General features: G+C 40.0%; 2 protein-coding genes across 2 annotated transcripts; one reads left to right on the top strand and one right to left on the bottom strand.

Annotated features, from left to right (window-relative positions):
* Positions 1 to 3,327: 3,327 nt before the first annotated feature.
* On the bottom strand, positions 3,328 to 13,700 carry tmem86a (transmembrane protein 86A). Its single transcript, XM_085915226.1, has 3 exons — positions 13,574 to 13,700; positions 9,648 to 9,912; positions 3,328 to 8,383 (listed from the first exon to the last, which is right to left on the bottom strand). The coding sequence occupies exons 1-3, from the start codon at positions 13,592 to 13,594 to the stop codon at positions 7,956 to 7,958; spliced, it is 714 nt and encodes a 237-aa protein (XP_085771352.1). The 5' UTR covers positions 13,595 to 13,700; the 3' UTR covers positions 3,328 to 7,955.
* Positions 13,701 to 14,837: 1,137 nt separating this feature from the next.
* Positions 14,838 to 19,070, top strand: spty2d1 (SPT2 chromatin protein domain containing 1). Its single transcript, XM_085915179.1, has 6 exons — positions 14,838 to 15,353; positions 15,897 to 16,011; positions 16,086 to 17,537; positions 17,843 to 17,999; positions 18,081 to 18,158; positions 18,241 to 19,070. The coding sequence occupies exons 1-6, from the start codon at positions 15,291 to 15,293 to the stop codon at positions 18,326 to 18,328; spliced, it is 1,953 nt and encodes a 650-aa protein (XP_085771305.1). The 5' UTR covers positions 14,838 to 15,290; the 3' UTR covers positions 18,329 to 19,070.
* Positions 19,071 to 19,635: the final 565 nt, after the last annotated feature.

Below are 19,635 nucleotides of genomic sequence, written 5' to 3'. Positions count from 1 at the left end.
ATGAACCCTCATTCTGTAGATTGTTTTTTATTTTTGTTCCCAGATCCAACACCGGACTTTAAAAAGATGCTGAAGAAACGGTAGGTTGTCTTTTACAAGTCTTCACACTCCCAGAATCTGTCAGCATTGAGTGCTCTTTTATCCTCCTCCGCATCATTTTTTTTTTCCATCTTTACGCATCCATAAATATCCACAGGATGAGATCTAAAGACCTCACTGTACAATAGTGTTGTGACAGCAGCAGAGGAAGAGGCCTCTGACTGAGCTGACATCTCACATGTGGAGTGTGTGCACATACATTAAGCTTGAACAATGTATATTTGCAAATAGTCCATTTTTTATATTCCTCGGAGATAAAAAAAAAAAAAAAATGGTCTGGACCGAAACTGATGGGCTAGCTAGATGGATATTTCTTTAAATATGTTCTATGTGCTCATCTAAAAAATGTATTCTGATTAATATTGTGTTTGTGGAATATGATTAAGCAGAAAAATCCACTTATTTGTTTGCATTTTGCCATATACAGCCACTTTCTAGTAATTCGCTTTCCATCATATGTACTTTAATTGGCCACTTAATGTATGGTATAGGGGCAGCGTGGGTCAATACTTCAGTAGCGTGTTCTCCTCTCAATTCCAAGGTTGTGGCATCGATGTGGTGACCATGTCGAAGTCTCCCTGAGCAAGACACTGAACCCCAATTTGCTCCCAGTGTGGATTTTCAGTTTGGGCCTGGCACCTTGCATGGCAGAAGCCTCCCATTGCTGGGTGAATGGGTGAATGTGAGGCCTTGCACTTTGGGCACCATGTGGTGTAGATGAAGCGCTGTACCATTTACCGCTAAATGTATGGTATGCATGCACAACTGCATCGCTTCACCAAAAAACATTCATCTATTCTTTTGATTTCTATCAATTAGTACGATGGGTCTTTGGCGCTGGTAATACAATAAATAGACACTAGAGGTCAGTCATCTACTTTTTTTTTTAAATAAGCTTTTCCACATGGCCTGTGTGCATGCAGCTAAAAAATATAATACTAAATAACAATCATGAGTTAGCTTTTCAAGGACCGTAATCTATCATTTAGGGAGAAAGGTCGGTGGTATACTCCATAGCATATATTGATTCGTTCAGAGTCGTAACAGTCCTCCAAGGGAAAACATAACTACAATGTAGCCCGAGACAAAAAGGACTTTGACACCCGTGTTCAACTCAATTGGCTATCTTATTTTTGTGTAAGAAAAAACAACAACCAACAAATTAGGTTATTTTGAGCAGAACAACCAAAACATGTGTCAAATTGACCCAAGTTCGCGTGAGTCGCTCAAAAGTTTGACTCAGCAGTTTTACAAGTGTACTGACATCCTATTGACTCTCGAATACATCTTAAGACCAGCATGTTGTGAGTGACAACAGTTGAAACATAACCTACCACTATGCACGTTGGGAGTGACAGTGTAAGACAACAGTTGAAACATAAGCTACCACTAAGTCAGCAAGATGGGAAGGTGCTAAGTCATGTCATATTTTAAGTAACAAAATTACATTTCAAGTCGACCGAGTGCAACCTCGTCCGAATATGATCCAACGTTCCAAAATAAGTTCAATGTTTCAATACTTTTTGCACCACTAAGTTAACAAGGAACTGAATGAGAAAAACAACAATTTGATCCATGAATGCATCGAAATTTTGTCACTTGCGGTCTATCTGCATCTCCATTGCCACCAACTGATGACAAGATCTGTGGCCACTTGTCTTCTGAGAGTATTCTATTTGAAGCCTTGCAATGGCGAGGTCCAGTTGGATTTTGTCTTGGCCTCATGATGTCAAAACGTGAACAGCGCGATGAAGAGGAGTGTGTAAACTATTCTAATTCCGATTCATGAATTATTGTGTTCAGCCTCTTATTAGAGAACAAAATATTGCGTCAGAAAGTTTCCTGAGGAGTGTATTCGAGTGCCTTTATGAATCAAAAGACGTGGAAGGTCTTTTTTATGCAAAGTAATGGAAACTGTCAAATGTGTTTTGGCACTGACAGCGTGTGACTGTTTGTGTTAGGTCACAGCGGCCTGACAGCCGAGGTGTGTGACATTGTATGCGCAAATGGTGCTCGAGTGTGTTTTGAGTTTGCTTTGAGTCCGAGGAGAGCTGAAACCGATCTCCAGACGTCATCGTGCTGGCTCACGCAAATGCTGTGTCAATAGATGCACGTGTCAGGTTGCCGAGCGGGAATCAATTACGCACTGACGAGCTGTGAAGCGATGTATCGCTTTCTTCACTGCTCACGTACGGCACAATAAAGTGCAAGTGGGGTGCAAGCCTGAAGAGTCAATCTCACAGAATGTAATTGAAAACGAAGGCTGCTGCTCCAAAGGGAAGCAATCGGTGTAGCATTTCTGATTAGTTTGTGTCGCTTGAGTGCACTGAGTTCAAGCCACTACCTTTCACTTCATTTACTTCCATATTCTTAACACAACAACATTGCAGAAAAATCTAAAAGGCTCATGTGATCTGTTCTTATATTGTACTAGAATTTCTTACGTGCCTGTACATGCAGTAGGCCCTACTTGAATGTGTTGAGTGCAAAGAAAAGCACCTCAGAAAACGTCTTAAGACGACATGACAAAGTGAACTATTGTCTTGAGCATGGTGACCACAGGCACAATGTCGCCCCCGATAAGTAGCTTGAGCAAGTTAACCAGTGATGGGAAATAAAAGTGTAAAAGCGATTATTAGAAAATGTGAATTGGGGCATATTTGTAAAACTATTGTGTATTATGTATATATATATATATATATATATATATATATATATATATATATATATATATATATATATATATATATATATATATATATATATATATATATATATATATATATATATATTTATTTATTTATTTATTTATTTATTTTTTTCCTATTTTCGGCTGACGTTTGTTAAAAACGTTTAGTATTCAGACGCCTCATTTTAGGAGAAGGATGGAGCTCTTTGATGGCACAAACTTGGCAGTGAATGAATAAAACACATTTGTGGAAAAAAAAAAAAAGGCCAGTTTGTGTGTCATGAAAGTGAGGGACAAACAGGCAAATGAAAGTAGGGGAAACGAGTAAGAGGGAGCTTCATAGCAGCCTGGGTGGCCTTCTGCAACTTCCTACCTTAATCAGACAACAAAATGTAACTATTCCTAAAACAGAGTTGTGTTTGCACTTCCTTCCACCGTATCTAAACTAAAAGCAGCTGAGGGCCTATTGACATACTAAACAGTTAGCTGACATTTGGATTCAGGCAGTAGGACACACTAAGAGACACATTGTTCTTTTGAAGTTGCATTGCAATTGCATTTATTTCTCCAATAGATATTCACATTCATTGCAGTTTCACTACAGCAAAGGAACTATATTTTGTCTATACAGTCTTGAAAGTAATCAAAAATCACAAGTGAAAATCAACCACAATAAGGGAAAATATACAGTATCATAGCATAGAAATGCAGGGACAAGGTTTTTCCATGAAATAAACTTAAATTATACATGGCCATCTGAAGTGGAGTGAAAACATGCTTCTTTGCACTGATTTCAGGAGGGAAAAAACACCGATGGGTTTGAAACACTTTCAAAACATTAAATGCCTCGAACTAAACCTCACACTTATGCATGCTTTATTGTGCTTCAACAATCAGGAAAACATTCTTTTTTTTTTCCATTTCATTGCTACAAGGGTTATATCATAATAGCAGCACATAATATATTCTGTTTAACATTTGGACGAGATTGATTGCATTGCTTGTACATTGAGCTGTCTGAGATTTGACTGAAAGAGAATTTGGATCTGTTGAAATGACACAAGAAGAGTATGAACATTTCTTTTTCTTTTTTAAATTGCCCGATTTCATTGAACAGTTTTGAGAAAATACCCTGTAGGGTCCATTTTAAAATAAATAAAATTGTCAGTAGCCATTACTACTCTATTTAAACATTGGATATGCATTAATTGCCCAACTTTATTACACTTTGGTCAAAAAAATAATCAAAAATATCTCATTTAAATAGCCAATTTTTCCATAAAAATTATTCAACAAATACATATGGCCAGGGTCATTATTTTTTGTTTGACCGTGCATGGTTTACCCTCATGGGGATGTTGGTAGTCTGTCAGTCCTACAATGAAAAATAAAAAAGCTAACACACACACATGTTCTGAAGTTTCCATCATAAAGAAACCAAGAGAGAAAGGGCAAAGTACAAATGAAAACATGGACCTCTAGATCAGCTAATGGTTCTCGATCATTATGAGAATCACGGACCGTACCAAAAGGCCTCCTATAGCTCTTATGGTTTCTTCGTGTCGTCTTGAGAACAGGGCTATTGGCTTCTGATGGACAGGGAGAAACTCACCTTGGTATCAGCACTACAGAACAGCTTGAGGAACATTGCCTGACTAAAAATGCAGCGATTTGCTTTGGTTAATTGTTGAAGTCAGCTGTTTGACAGAAATGACAACTCGCAGCTTTATGATTCAGATCACGGAAAAGCAACTTCGGCATACATGGCTGACAGGGGTGTCAAAACTCTTTTTTTTCGAGGGCCGCATTGTAGTCATAGCTTCTTTCGGACGGCCATGACTGTCAACCCAAATAAATGTGTGAGCACCTCATAAATACAGTAAAAGCTACAAAACAAACTGACAAATAACTTGTTTTCAAATCACATCAGTAAAAAGTGGTCAAATATTTTTTTAAAAAGATATTATTAAAAGTGAAGCCAATTTGCAATTCTAGTAATGACACACAAATTTGAGGCACAATTTGTCTTCGCGGGCCACATACAATGATGTGGCGGGCCGTATCTGGCCCCCGGGCATCGAGTTTGACACCTGTGTTGTACAGTGTGGGTTGCTGAACAAAAATAACTGAAGCAACTGTTCATCTTGTCTTACACATTGAAGCCAAGAGGACAGAAGAGCAAACATCCTCATGCCTTTATTTGGCAAAGAGTTGCTTATATAAATTGCCCACAGATGAGTAAGACCTCTCGACTCAATCTTTTTTTTTCTCCGACATGGTTGGACCTAAAGCTTATGACAGAACAAGGAGACCAATGCATAGGATGAGAAAGAATGCCACAATGCTGTGTGGACAGATTAAAAATACATGGTCACGCTGATGGAACTGACTGACAAAGCGATTATACAGACAACGACGCTGACAGGCCAAAAGCAGATTGAGGAACTATCTGGCGAAACAACAGCCAAAAATTTAGTCTTGATTTATTTCCACTCCTGTTGATGTCAGTAAAGTGAAATAAGCAAAGTCATCGCTACGCTCTGCCTGCAGATTCGTTATGGTGAAATGGAAACAACAACAGTGCGTGTAAAGATTCCTTGCCGATATGAGGGTGGATGAAGTTGATGGATCTAGTCACATTCTTTCCCATTCCAGTTTGTTCTGTAGGCTACGGTACCTATCAATTCTCTATCATACTAACTAAAATAACCCTTTACTATAAAAAATGTTTTGGAATAACGGTGATTTTTCTTTTATTAAACAATTGGTGGTATTCATCTTAATATATGCAAAATAAAAAAAAAGTAGGGAAACCTCTAATGTATAATTTTGGATTTCACACCAAAATACACTGCATAAAACTTCCGATTTTCAACACTGTCGGGCTGCATGATGTCAAGTTGGACATCCCAGTGTCTTGTGAGGTTGCTGTCTGTCTTTATGGGGGCCGGCGTTTTTGTGTTTTTGCAGCAAATATCATCACTGGAGCACTATTGCATTGAGTGAACACATGAATCTATATGACCAACTGGTGTGATGATGACTCCATTCTGTGAGTCCCAGCATGTCTGACCTTAAGACGGTCCTACTGTGCATACAATAGACGTTCACGGTAATACGCACAACTTAATAATAAATGCACACACACAAAAACATGCATATAATGTACAGTATGTATGCACATGTGTGTGTGCATGTGTTTACAGCTTCAAGTTGTAATATTCTACAGTCCACACTTCATTCTATCCGTAAAATGGTGATGGTGTGAAACATAAAAGGTGGGATAGTGACAAGATAAACGAGATGTCACAAGGAGTACATCCCACTGCCAAAGCTGAACTGTTTAAAAAAAAAAAAAAGCTTGGAGTTACGTGGTTTGTTAGTTCATCAGTTTGTTGTTGTCCAGGCCATTTTCCTGGTTCAGGGAGAATGACATAAGATGTGAGGAAAATGCTGCTTGACTATAAAGTCCTGAATTCGCACCATCATCAGAATTTCAAAAGATGATTCATCTTCCTTGGCCTTAGTTTTTGTGCAAATAGGTAGTGGCATTGTTTTTTTTGCTGGTCCTACCTATATAAGGGCAAAACTTTTTCCTCGCATGACAAGACAGGTGGCTTTGGTTTAAGATAAGGCTTCTGAGAGCCCAAATACAGTATATCATCATACATATTTCATTCAGAAAACACTTTCATTTCAGTCAACGGGACACAATTGCAGGCCATTCCAACTAACTTTTCTCTCATAATGGGAACGCATCAACATTAGCAGCTCAGTATTGCCTATATCATACCGCTTTAAGAAAAGCTGCAGTGAATCTTTAATAAAATTGGCGTAAAATGGACTACACGCCAGACATGTCATTCATTACTCCTTAATGATAAAGACAACCATTCACAAATGAATGACTAACCAGCTTTACCCGTGAGGAGCTTTAACTCCACATAATGAGGATTGAGTTAAAAGACTAAGACTGGTTTGTGTTGCTGAGGTTGTTGAAGAGCAGAGCAAATAACAAGCATGATTATTTGTGAGTGGAATGGAGGGGGTCGTAGATAGACACCGGCCTGACTTTTAAAAGAGAATTAAACACAAGAATAGTCTCACCAAAAGTTGTATGTGTCCCCACTAGTATTCTGATTAATCTTGCATTTGATTGTTTGTCAAGGGTTTTCAAGGGTCACTGGTTTTCTGGGTTTGGTCACGTGAGATTCCTAATGTGAGCCCGAGGGCAGTTCTGACGACAATTTTAGTTGACATCAGAGGGCGTTATAATGTCTAAATGGCGGTCCCCTGAGATGGATGAAAATGGATGGATTAGTCTGTTTCATTTTCAATCTACAAATGCAATATGAATCAAATTAAGACAGGTACAGGGCACATGCAACATATCCGTGCTGGGAACATGTTTCTGGTTACTTCCCTTTAAAAAATAAAATTTTTTAAAAAACAGCACAACAGAACAGAATCTTAACAGAATAAGTGTGGAGTCAAATATGGGCAAGTATGTAAGAAATCCTTTTTTAGTGGGCAGCTAAAGCTACACCACAGAAGGTAAATCAAAGTCAACTGCACTTCTTGGTTTTCGGCTAAGACATCCAGTTAGCTTTGATTCAACTTTTGTGGATGATTTTGACCCGGTTGAATAAAAACCTACACAGATATAACATAACATTATACATAAAGTTAGACAGTAAAAAATTCAAAATTATCACAAATATTGAATTGCATTTCTGGACCAAGTTAAGTTTTAAATGTGGAGATGATATACGATTGCTAAAGGATAGGTGAGGTATAGGACCTGAAGAAAATACATAATTCCAGACTCCTCGACCACCAACACATTCCTTAAAAGTCCCCAATGACCTGCTCCCCTGAAACAAAAACAAAAACTAATACTTTGTCAGGTAGGTTTGTGGTACCGTGCACGTATCCACGTTCATCAGGTATCAGGATGCATTCCTTTCAGGGATCAGAAGAGGCGGGAAGTGCTGCTGTTGGGAGAGGCTGAAGATAATACTATGTGAATCTACCATACGAGACTGTGGTGGTCTAGTTGCCATGGCAACAATGGAGATGAAGGACTGAGTGATGCGGTAGTGAGATGTGTCCACAATCACTCGGGGAGCAGCTATCACCTTGTTGTCACAGAGACAAGAGCGGGCGCTCATATTCTCTTCCGCGCGACCTCTGCATCCTGGCATTCCACGGCCGACAGAGCGATCAGCATTTGGGCAGCGTAGTAGGTCGCCATGATGATAGCACGCGAGTGGGGCACAGGGAAACAGAACTTGTTGACGGCAATAGTGAGGTCGGACACCATGAACAGCACGGCGCCCAGGCAGGCGGACAGCTTGGTCCAGGTCCACAGGTCATTGGCTAACTGCAGGCCCGCCATGGCCCTCCAGCCCATGAAGCCAATCAGGGCGATGTAGACGGCCACCAGGTAGGTAAACGGGCCCGACAGGTAAGGGTAGAGAAGCATGTAGCTCACACTGGACACAGCAGTGATCACAAGGCCTGCTCGCACGTTGATGGGCTTCATTCCAAAGGCAGATGAGTAGAGGATGTGAGTGATGGCAAACATCAGTAGACCTGTGGAGTCATTAAAACATCAGACTAAATGTAAACCTACAAAAGCAACCAGCAAAGTATAGGACTGTCCATCCTGCATTTATAATTTGGGACATCACACACACACACACAAAAAAACTGCATAAATTGCTGAAGTGTGCTGAAATGACCAAAGTCACATGACTTCTTCATGTAACAGCCTCCAAGTCAGCTCTTAGATGTTTTTAAACGGACCAAAACTTTTTGAATCGATGATATGAGGCGATATTTTTTATAATTGAACTCAAAAACACACACAAACCTCTACTATACAAGTGATATAGGTTTTAGAAATGGCTTAGTGAAATGGTGGTATAGTTACGTCATCTCCAAGCTACCTGGATTTTTCTTTGAGTTTTATTTGGGAGTTTTATTTAACAACATGCAAATTATATACTATTATATCCTGTTTTTATATATGGTATAATTTATATTGATTGCATCCATTTTCTATACATCTTATCTTGTTCATGGGCATTTCATGTACGACTTTCATTTTTCTTTGAGTTTTATTTGGGAGTTTTATTTAACAACATGCAAATTAGATACTATTATATCCTGTTTTCATATATGGTATAATTTATGATTGCATCCATTTTCTATACATCTTATCTTGTTCATGGGCATTTCATGTACGACTTTCATTCCCAGTCCTGTTGTCAAACAGAAGTGACTATTCTCTGTTGACCAATCAACAAAAGTTGAGTGTTTTGGTACAACACCATTGAAAGAGTGCTGAAGGTCATGGCTCTGTTTGCTTTCACAACAATAAAATTAGAAACATCAAGCAAAAAACATGGCTTGGTAAAAATATGTGTATCTACTAGGACAGGAAAGCGACAATTAATGTTCCTATGCTGTCAAAGTAACTTTTAGGGTTCTATTTTCACAGATAGCATACATGCACTTGGCATGAAATTTGATGCAAATTGATTTTTGTGCCAGAGGAGAATTTAAAGGGAATGAGCGGAGTCCCTTGGCTGGTTGGTTATGTTCACTCCCACAACGGTGAAAACGCCCCTTTCTACTTGTGCCTATCTATGAAAAGACAAAATGAAAGAAAACTCCACTGATGCGCACATTTAGACTGCGAAAATAGGGCTCTTAGAGTAAATCTCCGGTGATGAGGCAAACGTAGGTTAAATGACATTCAACTAACACAACACTTTCTGGTGGATTTTACCGCTTTCAATGAGTCAAATTATTTTCCTTTTGTGTAATTCAGCACGTGACATTTCAGTCTCACCGTGGACGAAGTAGCCTTGCTCCTGCCAGATGAGGAAAGCGTCACCCAGAGCAGAAAAGATGAGGCCGGCTAGGATCTTGCGGGCACTGGAGTGAGCCCCCAAGAAGCTGAAGCCATGTGCCAACAGAAAAACCCAGAGGCAGAAGATGGGCAGGCATTTGATAAGTGCGCTAAACCAAGATGGACTTGAGGTTGGTAGCCAGAGGACAAAGTAAACACAGGTTGACTTGAAGAATGGCACCAGCTTGGGGCCTTCACTCTTGACCTGAAAACAGATTAAATATGTAGATCATCATTAGAATCTTAATGTGATGCTCTTGCATCTTCTTTGTTTCTATTATTTATTAATGCCCATAAAGATAAAACAGGAAACAACGTCTAGACAAGCAGTCGTTCAAGGTACTTCCTGTTATGGGCAAGAGTGGTTTGAATTAGGACATAAAAAGCTTATCCTCCTTTGTGGTCTCCAGTTAGATGCACATGACTGAAACAAGAAATGCAAACATCTAAGTCCATGGAATTGTCTGATTCCCTATAACATTTTCTCTTCCTCATTTTTGACACCTTGTTTTTCTCATCCCTCTTCTTTCCTGTACTTTGACACTTGAGGCTCATGTCCTTAAATACTGCCGACTATGCAAACAATCCTGCTTGTTTCTGTAAAAACATTTGAGTCTCAAGTACGTTGTTATCCCCCCCCCCCCCCTTCCAAAAAACAAAACAGAACTGTTTTCTAAGAACTTGAGAACCGACATCCACCCGTGATTCTGAGAATCGAACATCCAAAGGCAGAAAGCGATGGGTGGTCCGTACAGTTGAAGGTTGTTGATTTCAGTGTGAAAGTTGAGAAAGATGAGATGCGTGAGAAAAAAAAAAAGTTAGGAAAGGAAGGAAACGGTTGATACAAGGGGATGTGGCAAAACCAGTGACTTGCTGTCCCTCTGCCAAACCATTGAGCATTAAAACATTGTGTGGTAAAGCAAAAGCAGCACTTTGACTGCACAGTTCACAAACAAATAAGTGGGGCAGAAAGAAGTGAATATACATGACAAATGAATACGCTGAAGGAGCAATTGGATTCAGCAATGGTCAAGTGATGTGGAGGAGAGTTGAGGAACAATAACCCCTTTCACGTTGCCTTTTTAATCCGGCTTTTTCACTAGGTTTTCCAGACTTCCTGTCCTGGGTATAAGGTACCATGCATCATGGAGGGGGGGGGTCCACCCAAACATGCACACACCAGGTTTAGATCAAGACTTGCGTGCGTGGGATCGGTTCACACTCAGTGACTGTGTGTATGTGTGTGGGACTGGTTGCTCGCTTCGATGTGTGCCCTGCGACTGGCTGGCGACCAGTTCAGGGTGTAGTCTGCCTTTCGCTCATAGAGAGCTAGGACATGCTCCAGCAGAAAGTAAATCATGGTTTGAGCTTTGTATGTATGTGTCGTCTCTTGCTCGCCAACAATAAGAATGTAATATTATATACTGCGGCTCAGTGGCGCACTGGGCAGCATGTCCGCCTCACAATTAGAAGGGTGCTGGTTTGATTCCACCTCTGACCCTCCCTGTGTGGAGTTTGCGTGTTCTCCCCGTGCCCGCGTGGGTTTTTTCCAGGCACTCCGGCTTCCTCCCAAATCCCAAAAAACATGCTCGGTAGGCCGATTGACCACTCAAAATTGGTGTGAGTGCGGATGGTTAATCGTCTCTGTGTGCCCTGCGATTGGCTGGCAACCAGTTCAGTAGAGCTTTACATGAACACAATGCATTTTTGTTGAATCCATTAATAAACAGAGATCACTTGGAACACGAGACACAATATAGTATACATAAATATAGTTTTGTAAAATGTATCACATTACACGTCTCATCGCAAGCAAGGTGCAGTTGCCAGCTCATCGTAACCATAAAACCCAAGTAAAGCTTTGAATGGCATCCCATGAGTAGGACATCCATTATTCAGACTGACTCATGTTACTCAAGGGTCAGAAACATGATAGAGAGAAACATAAACCACCTGTAAAAGGCTGGATGAATAGAGATGTGTAACATAAGGATAGCTTTGACAGACATGAGTCATAATATGAAGTCATTCCCATTTAACATCACACAACATTGCGTCTTGACACAAAATTAAACGACAAAAATACCGTCTTACAAATCAAAGCATTTGGAATGCTGTTTTTTAGGAGAAAAAAACAATTCACAAGAACTTTTAACTCAGTTAAACTCAGTGCCGGTGGTGGCCTGTCTCTGTAGCAGGAACACTGACCCACAATTACACCGGAAATGAACATATTTGTGGCATGAAACTGCATTAGTTTAATCTCAGAAGTTTATTCTCTTCATTTTGTGGCATTCCTTGGCTACACTGCCTCCGGAAAGTGTATGTAATTGAAACTTTTTTTTTTTAAATTGCCCAATCAGATTTCTTTTGGGTGCATTAAAATCACAAATTAATGTAACGTGAGCACATTAGCAAGGGGGCTGTTTCTTGACCCAAACAAATTTCTAATTAATCCTCATGCAACAAGCTGGTTCTCAATGCTATCAGCAGTTTTCCATCCTCTGGTTGGTTGGTCAGAGCAAAACTAGCAAAGCTTGTTAGTGATGAGCTGCACAAATTGATATTTCATCACAAACACATTTTTGATGAGTATAATGTAGTTCATTTAAGCATGATAAAGGATAAGTGGTTCAGGAAATAGATGGATGAATGGATGGATGAATAGATGAATGAAAGTACAGATGGACGGATGGATGTTTTGGTCATGTTATTAGACAAATCTGAATTATAAACTGCTCTGAGGTAGAGTGTGACTGTGTGCTTTGTATAGCAATGATGGTTTCTATAATTGCAAACCGATAGTGGTGGTATTAAGAGGTGGATTAAGTTGGACAAATCCCCACTGAAGGACAAGCAACAGAATACATGGCCCACCAGTTCCGCAACCACTGTCGTATATACTGTTTAACATCGATAAAGAATGGTGCTTTTGTAAATATAAAACGTAGTGGGAACTGATTGCCGGTACCTTTCTGTTGTCTTGACATAAAACTTTGTCCTTAGATGAACTTGAGCCGGGGCCTCTATTTCAGACAGCCTCTATTTTCCGTCTCATTGTAATCCAGGGGGCCATGGCCGGGTCTAAACTAATTTAATAAATTCACACTGCTTGGGCAGCATCACTGTGGGAACAGGTCTGCCTGGCTTGCATTCCTTCACACAGGCTGCCTCCACAGTAATCACAGGCTTCACATGAGGGTTTATGGGTTTACAAGGAAGGGACCGAGCCATCCTTCATGGCCACTGCAAAGGAACAAAACCTTTTCATAGTTGCTCAGTTGTTAGGTAAGACGATGTTGGTGCAAGTTGAATGATACAGATTGCTGACACAACTGTTTTGTTCAAATGTTCCATCGTTGACACTTTGAGCAATATGTAGGCTACACTATACAACGAGTTGCTGCATTACATCTGAAAGTATGTATGGCGCATGTCCATTAGAAGGACAAGAATAAAACCACAAACAGTCATACACAAAAACAAAGGGTCGTCACGTGATTTTTTTTCCCTTTAGAAATGTCTGGATTGGACACTTGCTGTTGGAACTTGTGTTCGAAACACCACCGATCTTCCGTCTTCGTATACACTTGGGAAACGACTAGACTAACAAACATAACAAATGTGCTGGAAGAACATGATTGTAACGACAAACTGTTCATGATGTTGTCCCCGAAAGCGATCACGTTGTAGCCTCAGTCCATGCGTGACATATCGTGGCATGCCGAGTAACAGCGCAACAAAATACCTATGTTTTACTGGTGACTCCACATACAAGCTTCGGTTTGTTACGGGAACATAATCAAACCAGCAATCACAATTTGTACCGATCGTTATGTTAAAGCTACTTTAACGTTGATACTCACCACACTTACTGGAGAAACCATGTCAAGGACGTTAGTAGAGACGTTGTGTAGGTAAATTTAGGTTATGTCCTTTTGTTTATGTTCTTTAGCGAGAGAGATGCCGATTGTTTTTGTCCTCTCTCCGGTGGGCGGGCAGACGTTATGTAGGCGGTGAGCGGCGCGTCTCTCTTGACCAATAGGAACAGACATTGGACTGTTAGTAGGCGGGACGAGTGAGTGACGCCCAGATAGGAGGGTCAGACTTATGTTTACATCTGGGAGCAGATGGCCTATTATTTATGTTTGACGGAGAACTTTACATCGAGATCAAGGTGGCCCATTTAATGAATTCGCGTCAGTAAAAATGAAATCTCAGTTTTCTTGTTATTAAGGGAGCAGTCACGCTACACACTTGACAGCACGGTTTTCCATTTATCCGCTGATCCACATGAAAAAAACTTGAATCACATTTATGATTGTTGCATGATACTTAGCTTTATTGGAGTCTGCTAGTCGTATATTCGAACAATCTCGATTATAAGAGTTTTTCCTCAATTAAACATTATATTTTTATTATTATTTCAAAAGGACGTTGCATGAAAATTGTTAGAGCTAAGGCATACTGTAGTACACGTAGTACACATAACGTAGTACACATAATATCAAATAAAATACCTTTAAAATGCTTTCAACTACAGGACGGTAAGGCTGTTTTAATGCAAATATCATAATAATTCCGCTGGGAGGAGACATCTTTGATCTAGTAACAACATCCATTCAACCTATTCATTTTCTATAGCATATAAAACAGTATGTCATGAAATCATTTCACATACTGCAAGAGAGCTGTAACAAATAGAATGAATTATAAGTGTATTGTATAAAATGAAGATGCTAAGAAGCTCACCAATTTCTAACACATAATAACCTATCCATTTAATATGCTTCATATTTCTGACCATGGCTGTGGTTTGATAACATGACAAGATTTGGAGATTGATTTATTTTACTTTGTGCCTATAACGAATGTGTGAAGTAAAAGAAACCCAGTTCTGGAGAATTCCAAGTATGACGTATGCTTAATGATAGCGCCCTCACGTGGTGAAGCCATATCGGGGCAATGGGAAAGAAAGTGCAAAGTGGCGGTGAATGGGAAAATAAAACTTTACTGTAACTTAATTTACACCCTGCTATATGTAGAATTCATGTTAAAAAAAATCGACTTTTCTTTTTTTAGCGTCTGGATCCTGATGGCTCTTTCTAACACGGAAGTGCGTAACACTGAACGACCTCATTTCCGCAGAACTCCCTCTGAGTCCATTGACACATCGGTGTTTCCCGTTGCGAGCGTCGACCAAACACCAGTCGCTTATTGCGTTCAACTATTTATTTTGTATTTCATTATGATTGAATTTGACTAAAGTGCTTCTAGTAGTCAAACGTACGTTGCGTTCAAATCCAAGGCTTCTTGTTTAGCCCTGACATAGGGTTAGCTAACTCCTACTCAATGTTAGCCTAGGCAAGGACGTAAATTAGTTTTGCACCTCACTGTTTGCCCCACAACTATCAAACATTTTTACTCGTTTTGCTAATAACTTTCTAATAAGACATACTGGTGTTTAAGCGCAACGCCAAATCCAGTGTTACACTTGTGTGAGCTGTAGAAGAACGGTAAAATCTGTCTCATTGCTGGAGTTTTGCTCCTTGAAAAAGACAGCTGACACTATATGTTCCCAAAATGATGGACTTTGACAACGTTCTGTCAATCGCCACCCAAAACAAGGGCGTCGGCATGACGCAGGTAAGTGAAATGAGCAAATATCTTACCTTTTATTTAGAGAAAAAAAAGGGTGATTCGAGTCCGAACGCATGGGCACACAAATGCCACCTCATCGTGGGTGTCACCGAGTTTCCCAATGAAGCATCTTTTGAAACTTGCTACTGTCTTCCACCTTGTTGCTCTGAATGCAGCAATTAAAATTGCATTCCCGGTTGTCTCAGGAGCAAAAGTGAAATTGAATAAATTCAGTTCAAGTTAAGTACACGTACACATTTTTTTCACGTGCTCATAGTTCACCACGTTATCACTCATTGGCATATAAGTATTAGTATACACCGCAGCCAGTCCATGCTTACTTAAGACACAACAATAAGCTTACAATAAGACACTCTTTAAACTACAGATAGACTGATGTGTTTTTTTATATGTCGTAGTTCACATTGCTAACTTTCATTTGACTTCAGCCATCTCAGGGATGAAAATGTGCTTTGTCTTTTCGGATCATACGTTGACTAAAGACGATTCTCATCTTATCTGCATTTTTTGTCATCCTCTTTTCAATAGAAAAGGTATAGTTTACAAGCTGGTCCCCCTAAAAAGGATCCAAAGTCAAAAGGGGTCAATCCTGCTGCTGTGCAGGCACTCCTGAGCAAGCGACAACGTGAGGCCAGAGTGAAAGGTAAGAAAGGGAAATTGTTTTGCATAGGTACAGTGTTTACACAATGATATTTTTACTCAGCCTCTGTTTTTCAGAGAATGAAATGAAGAAACAGAAGGAGGATCTTCTCGCAAAAAGGGTTGAGCTGAAGTCTGATCGTAAAGCGAGAGCCATGGCTTCTAGGACAAAAGATAATTTCAGGGGTTACAATGGCATTCCACTGGTGGATGTTCCAAAGAAGAGGTCAAAGCAGGAAATGGAGGGGGAACAAAAAGACAGTGAAGGAAAATTTAGAAATTATTGTGTTGACCCAGAGGATGATGAAGATAATTATGAGTATGAGCAGACCGATTCCGAGCCCGATCAAGATTCTGAAGCTCTAAGACCCGGCAAAGATTCAGGTTTTGGCAGAAGCAGTAGAGCCTCCCCTAAAAAATCTAGTGGTGCTCCCAAGTCTGCTCCACCCCGCATGAACTTTGCAGACTTGCTGAAATTGGCAGAGAAGAAGCAGCATGAGCCGGTGGAGGTAAAGGTAAAGGGAAAGGTAGTGAAGGAAGAAAGGCTGCGCACAGCTGAAGAGTTAAAGGAGCTAGAGATGGAGCGCAGAGCCAAGAGCCGCAGCAAAGACTTGAGGACAGATAGAGAACACAAGCCTCAGTCTAGTTCTCTACGAAAAAATGCGCCTGATAAAGAGCCAAAAAATTGTAAACCACAAAAGAGTTTATCGGAAAAGCCAGATCAGTCCAATGGGATAACGAAAAAATCTGTCGCAACACCTTCAAAGGTCAGCGCTGGTGAGAGAGAAAGAGACAGACCCAAAACTCAAAATCCTTCAAAAGCTACTTCCTGTCAGGTTTCAGCCAAACAGGGGGGGCCTAAGCCCTCTTCTAGTCATGCATCTGTCATTTCAAGTGACCTTCGAATAAAAAAGAACAGCACTTTATCTGTTCAAGGACGACCTTCAGGCATGCCTCCGTCCAAGCCTCATGCTCTGTCTGGCAGAGATCTCAAGCCTTCAAATAGTAACCCACCAAAAAACAGACCTACACAAGGTAGCTCAGTAAAGCAGGAGCGCCCACTTTTAGGAAAGGGAGAACCACCAAGATTTGCAAGCAATCCTGCAGAGAAATCAAGTGGCCATTCGATGGTCAGACCCTCCTCCAGTGGGCGCCCTAAAGAAGGGAACCAACTTCAGTCAAGGCCAGGGGGAACACTGCAGCCAAAGGCTTGTGCTAGTGGCTTACAAGGTCACCCCGCAGGTAGGGGAGGCCGGCCACCGGGTTTCGGACAGGGTCGAACCTCTGTCGGAGGGCCAGGAATCGGGGCGGGTCGAGCTCCTAGCGGAGGACCCCTTGTCAACAGGCCACCCTCAGGCAACTCTGGCTCAGGACCCGGGAGACCCAAGTGTACTGTGGTGTCTGAGACCATCTCATCCAAAAACGTCAGCGGAGCCAGACCTGGAGTTCCTCCTCGGCCAGGGATGCCACAAAGACCTGGCATGGCCCCAAGACCAGGAGGTCCACCCAGACCTATGAACAGACCACCAGGTACAATCTAATAATACGATGCAATACAACTACTCCCATGGTTTAATATTTTATATCATAGTAATGACATTTCAATTATGGAAGGGGGTTTATATTGGGTATTTAGTTTTAATCGATTGATCGTTCTGTCTCTACATGTAAGAAAGGGGTGAGCTTTGAATTGTGGAAGGAATTGAAATTAAACCATGTAATAATTGTATCGTCAATTGGATGCAGTACTTTGTTGTCCACGATTTTGCATTTCTAGTTAGAGCAAGTGAATACTGCTTTGTTATAGCATCCATACTTTTTCTTTTAATATGTAGGTACAACACTCCCACCCATCACTATTGCATACAAAAGAAAATATGAGGAGGAAGAGGACTATGATTCCGAAATGGATGACTTCATCGATGATGGCGGTGATGAGCAGGCAGAAGTTTCCAAACACATTAAGGAAATCTTTGGTTATGACCGAAACAAGTAAGCGTACATGCATCTGTCTTTTTCTATCAAGTCAATGATTGTGCAATTTATTTATTTATTTTATTATCCCATATACAGATACAAAAATGAAAGTGATTATGCACTCAAATTTATGGAGAGCAGCTGGCGAGATCTGCAGAAAGAAGAAGCCAGGAGGTAACTTAATTGTACATTTCTCACCAGATATTTTGTGCCCCTTTACTAACTTTTTTTTTTTTTTTTCCCTTGCCTATCGTAGTCTGAAATTGGCTGTTCAAGAGGATTTGGAGGAGGAAAAAAAAGAGCAAGAGGAGATGAGAAGGATGAATGCCAAGAGGAAAAAATGAACTGAAATACTAAAAATTGTTGTCATGGACAAGAAAGACTCCATTTGCCTGGCCAGCAACAGCAACTTTGACGTCATTTCATGGAAAGCACAGTGGCACGCACATGAATTTTATTGGACTCTTGTTTGTTATTTTCACTTTCTCCCATTGTTTTCACAATCATCGAAAGAAGTGATACATGACATTGACAACAGAGGGACCTCGGCGGACACAGATTTTGCGTGAACTCAATCAAGAAATAACTTTTAAAAGTCAAATATGCACAATTCATCCCGACGCTAAATGCAAGTGACATTTTCCTTTCTTTCTCCCCATTATTTATTTCCTTCCATTAAAAACAGAGTCCCATTTTCAAAAGCAAATTCCGTTTAAAAAGTAAGAAGAGTGTTTTTGTTAAAAGCAGGCATACAGTGCCAGTGAGAGATATTTTTGAATAGCTGTACCATATTTCACACCAATTTGAATTGTAAATACATAAAAAATGTGTAATTTTGTTTCTTTCTAAAATATTTTGAAACAGCTCTGCCTCAAAGTGTTATCTTCTCAGAATTTGCTGTGCAATGACAGTGGACTAGTGATAAGCATGTCAGAGTCCAGAGAAGTTCAGAGTTTTGAATATCTGAATTTGCATGCTCTCATTACTCTCCATTTGTTTGCTTTGGATTTTCTCAGTGAACTTTGACTTCCTACATCCAAAATTCTTCCACAAATTTTTTTACACATTATTGATGGACTATTCACTTTTTTATTTTTTTTATTTTTTTATTTCACATAGCAGAAAAACAGCCGTTTCTTCTGACATTCCCAAAATACACATACTGGGTTAATTTAAACACTCCAAAATGATCCATATCTGTGAATGTTAGTGTCAGTGGTAGTTTGAATACGTGTTATATTATTGACTGCATGGTTATCAGTTGCTGAGTCTGTCAACTGGAATAGCCTCCATCTCACCCTGGACCCTAAAAAAATTCAAGTGCCATAAAGAAACATGAGTGGTATGGAGAATTTGAGTTGAGAAAATGGAAATTGTCATAACAATAATAATAATAATAATATCTTAAATATTTTTTTCAGAAAACAATCAAATACTGGTTACAGGTATGTTGTTATTTTAATAATTCAGGGGCAGCATTGAATGATCGGTTTAAGGATGTAATCTGAGAGAAAAAAAAAAGATTTATTAATTTATTATAATTTATCATTATTCCGAGGTTGACAATGTGCAAACTTACTAACTCAGCACAACTCTAGAGCCCAATAATAGCCCCAAACCATATTCTTGTTTTGCCGGTACAAACCTATTA

This window comes from Syngnathus leptorhynchus, chromosome 6, assembly GCF_054491065.1.
Source record: "Syngnathus leptorhynchus isolate UIUO chromosome 6, UIUO_Slep, whole genome shotgun sequence".
Lineage (NCBI taxonomy): Eukaryota > Metazoa > Chordata > Actinopteri > Syngnathiformes > Syngnathidae > Syngnathus > Syngnathus leptorhynchus.
The sequence above is the reverse complement of the archived record's forward strand: the minus strand, read 5'-3'. Positions and strand labels throughout refer to the sequence as shown.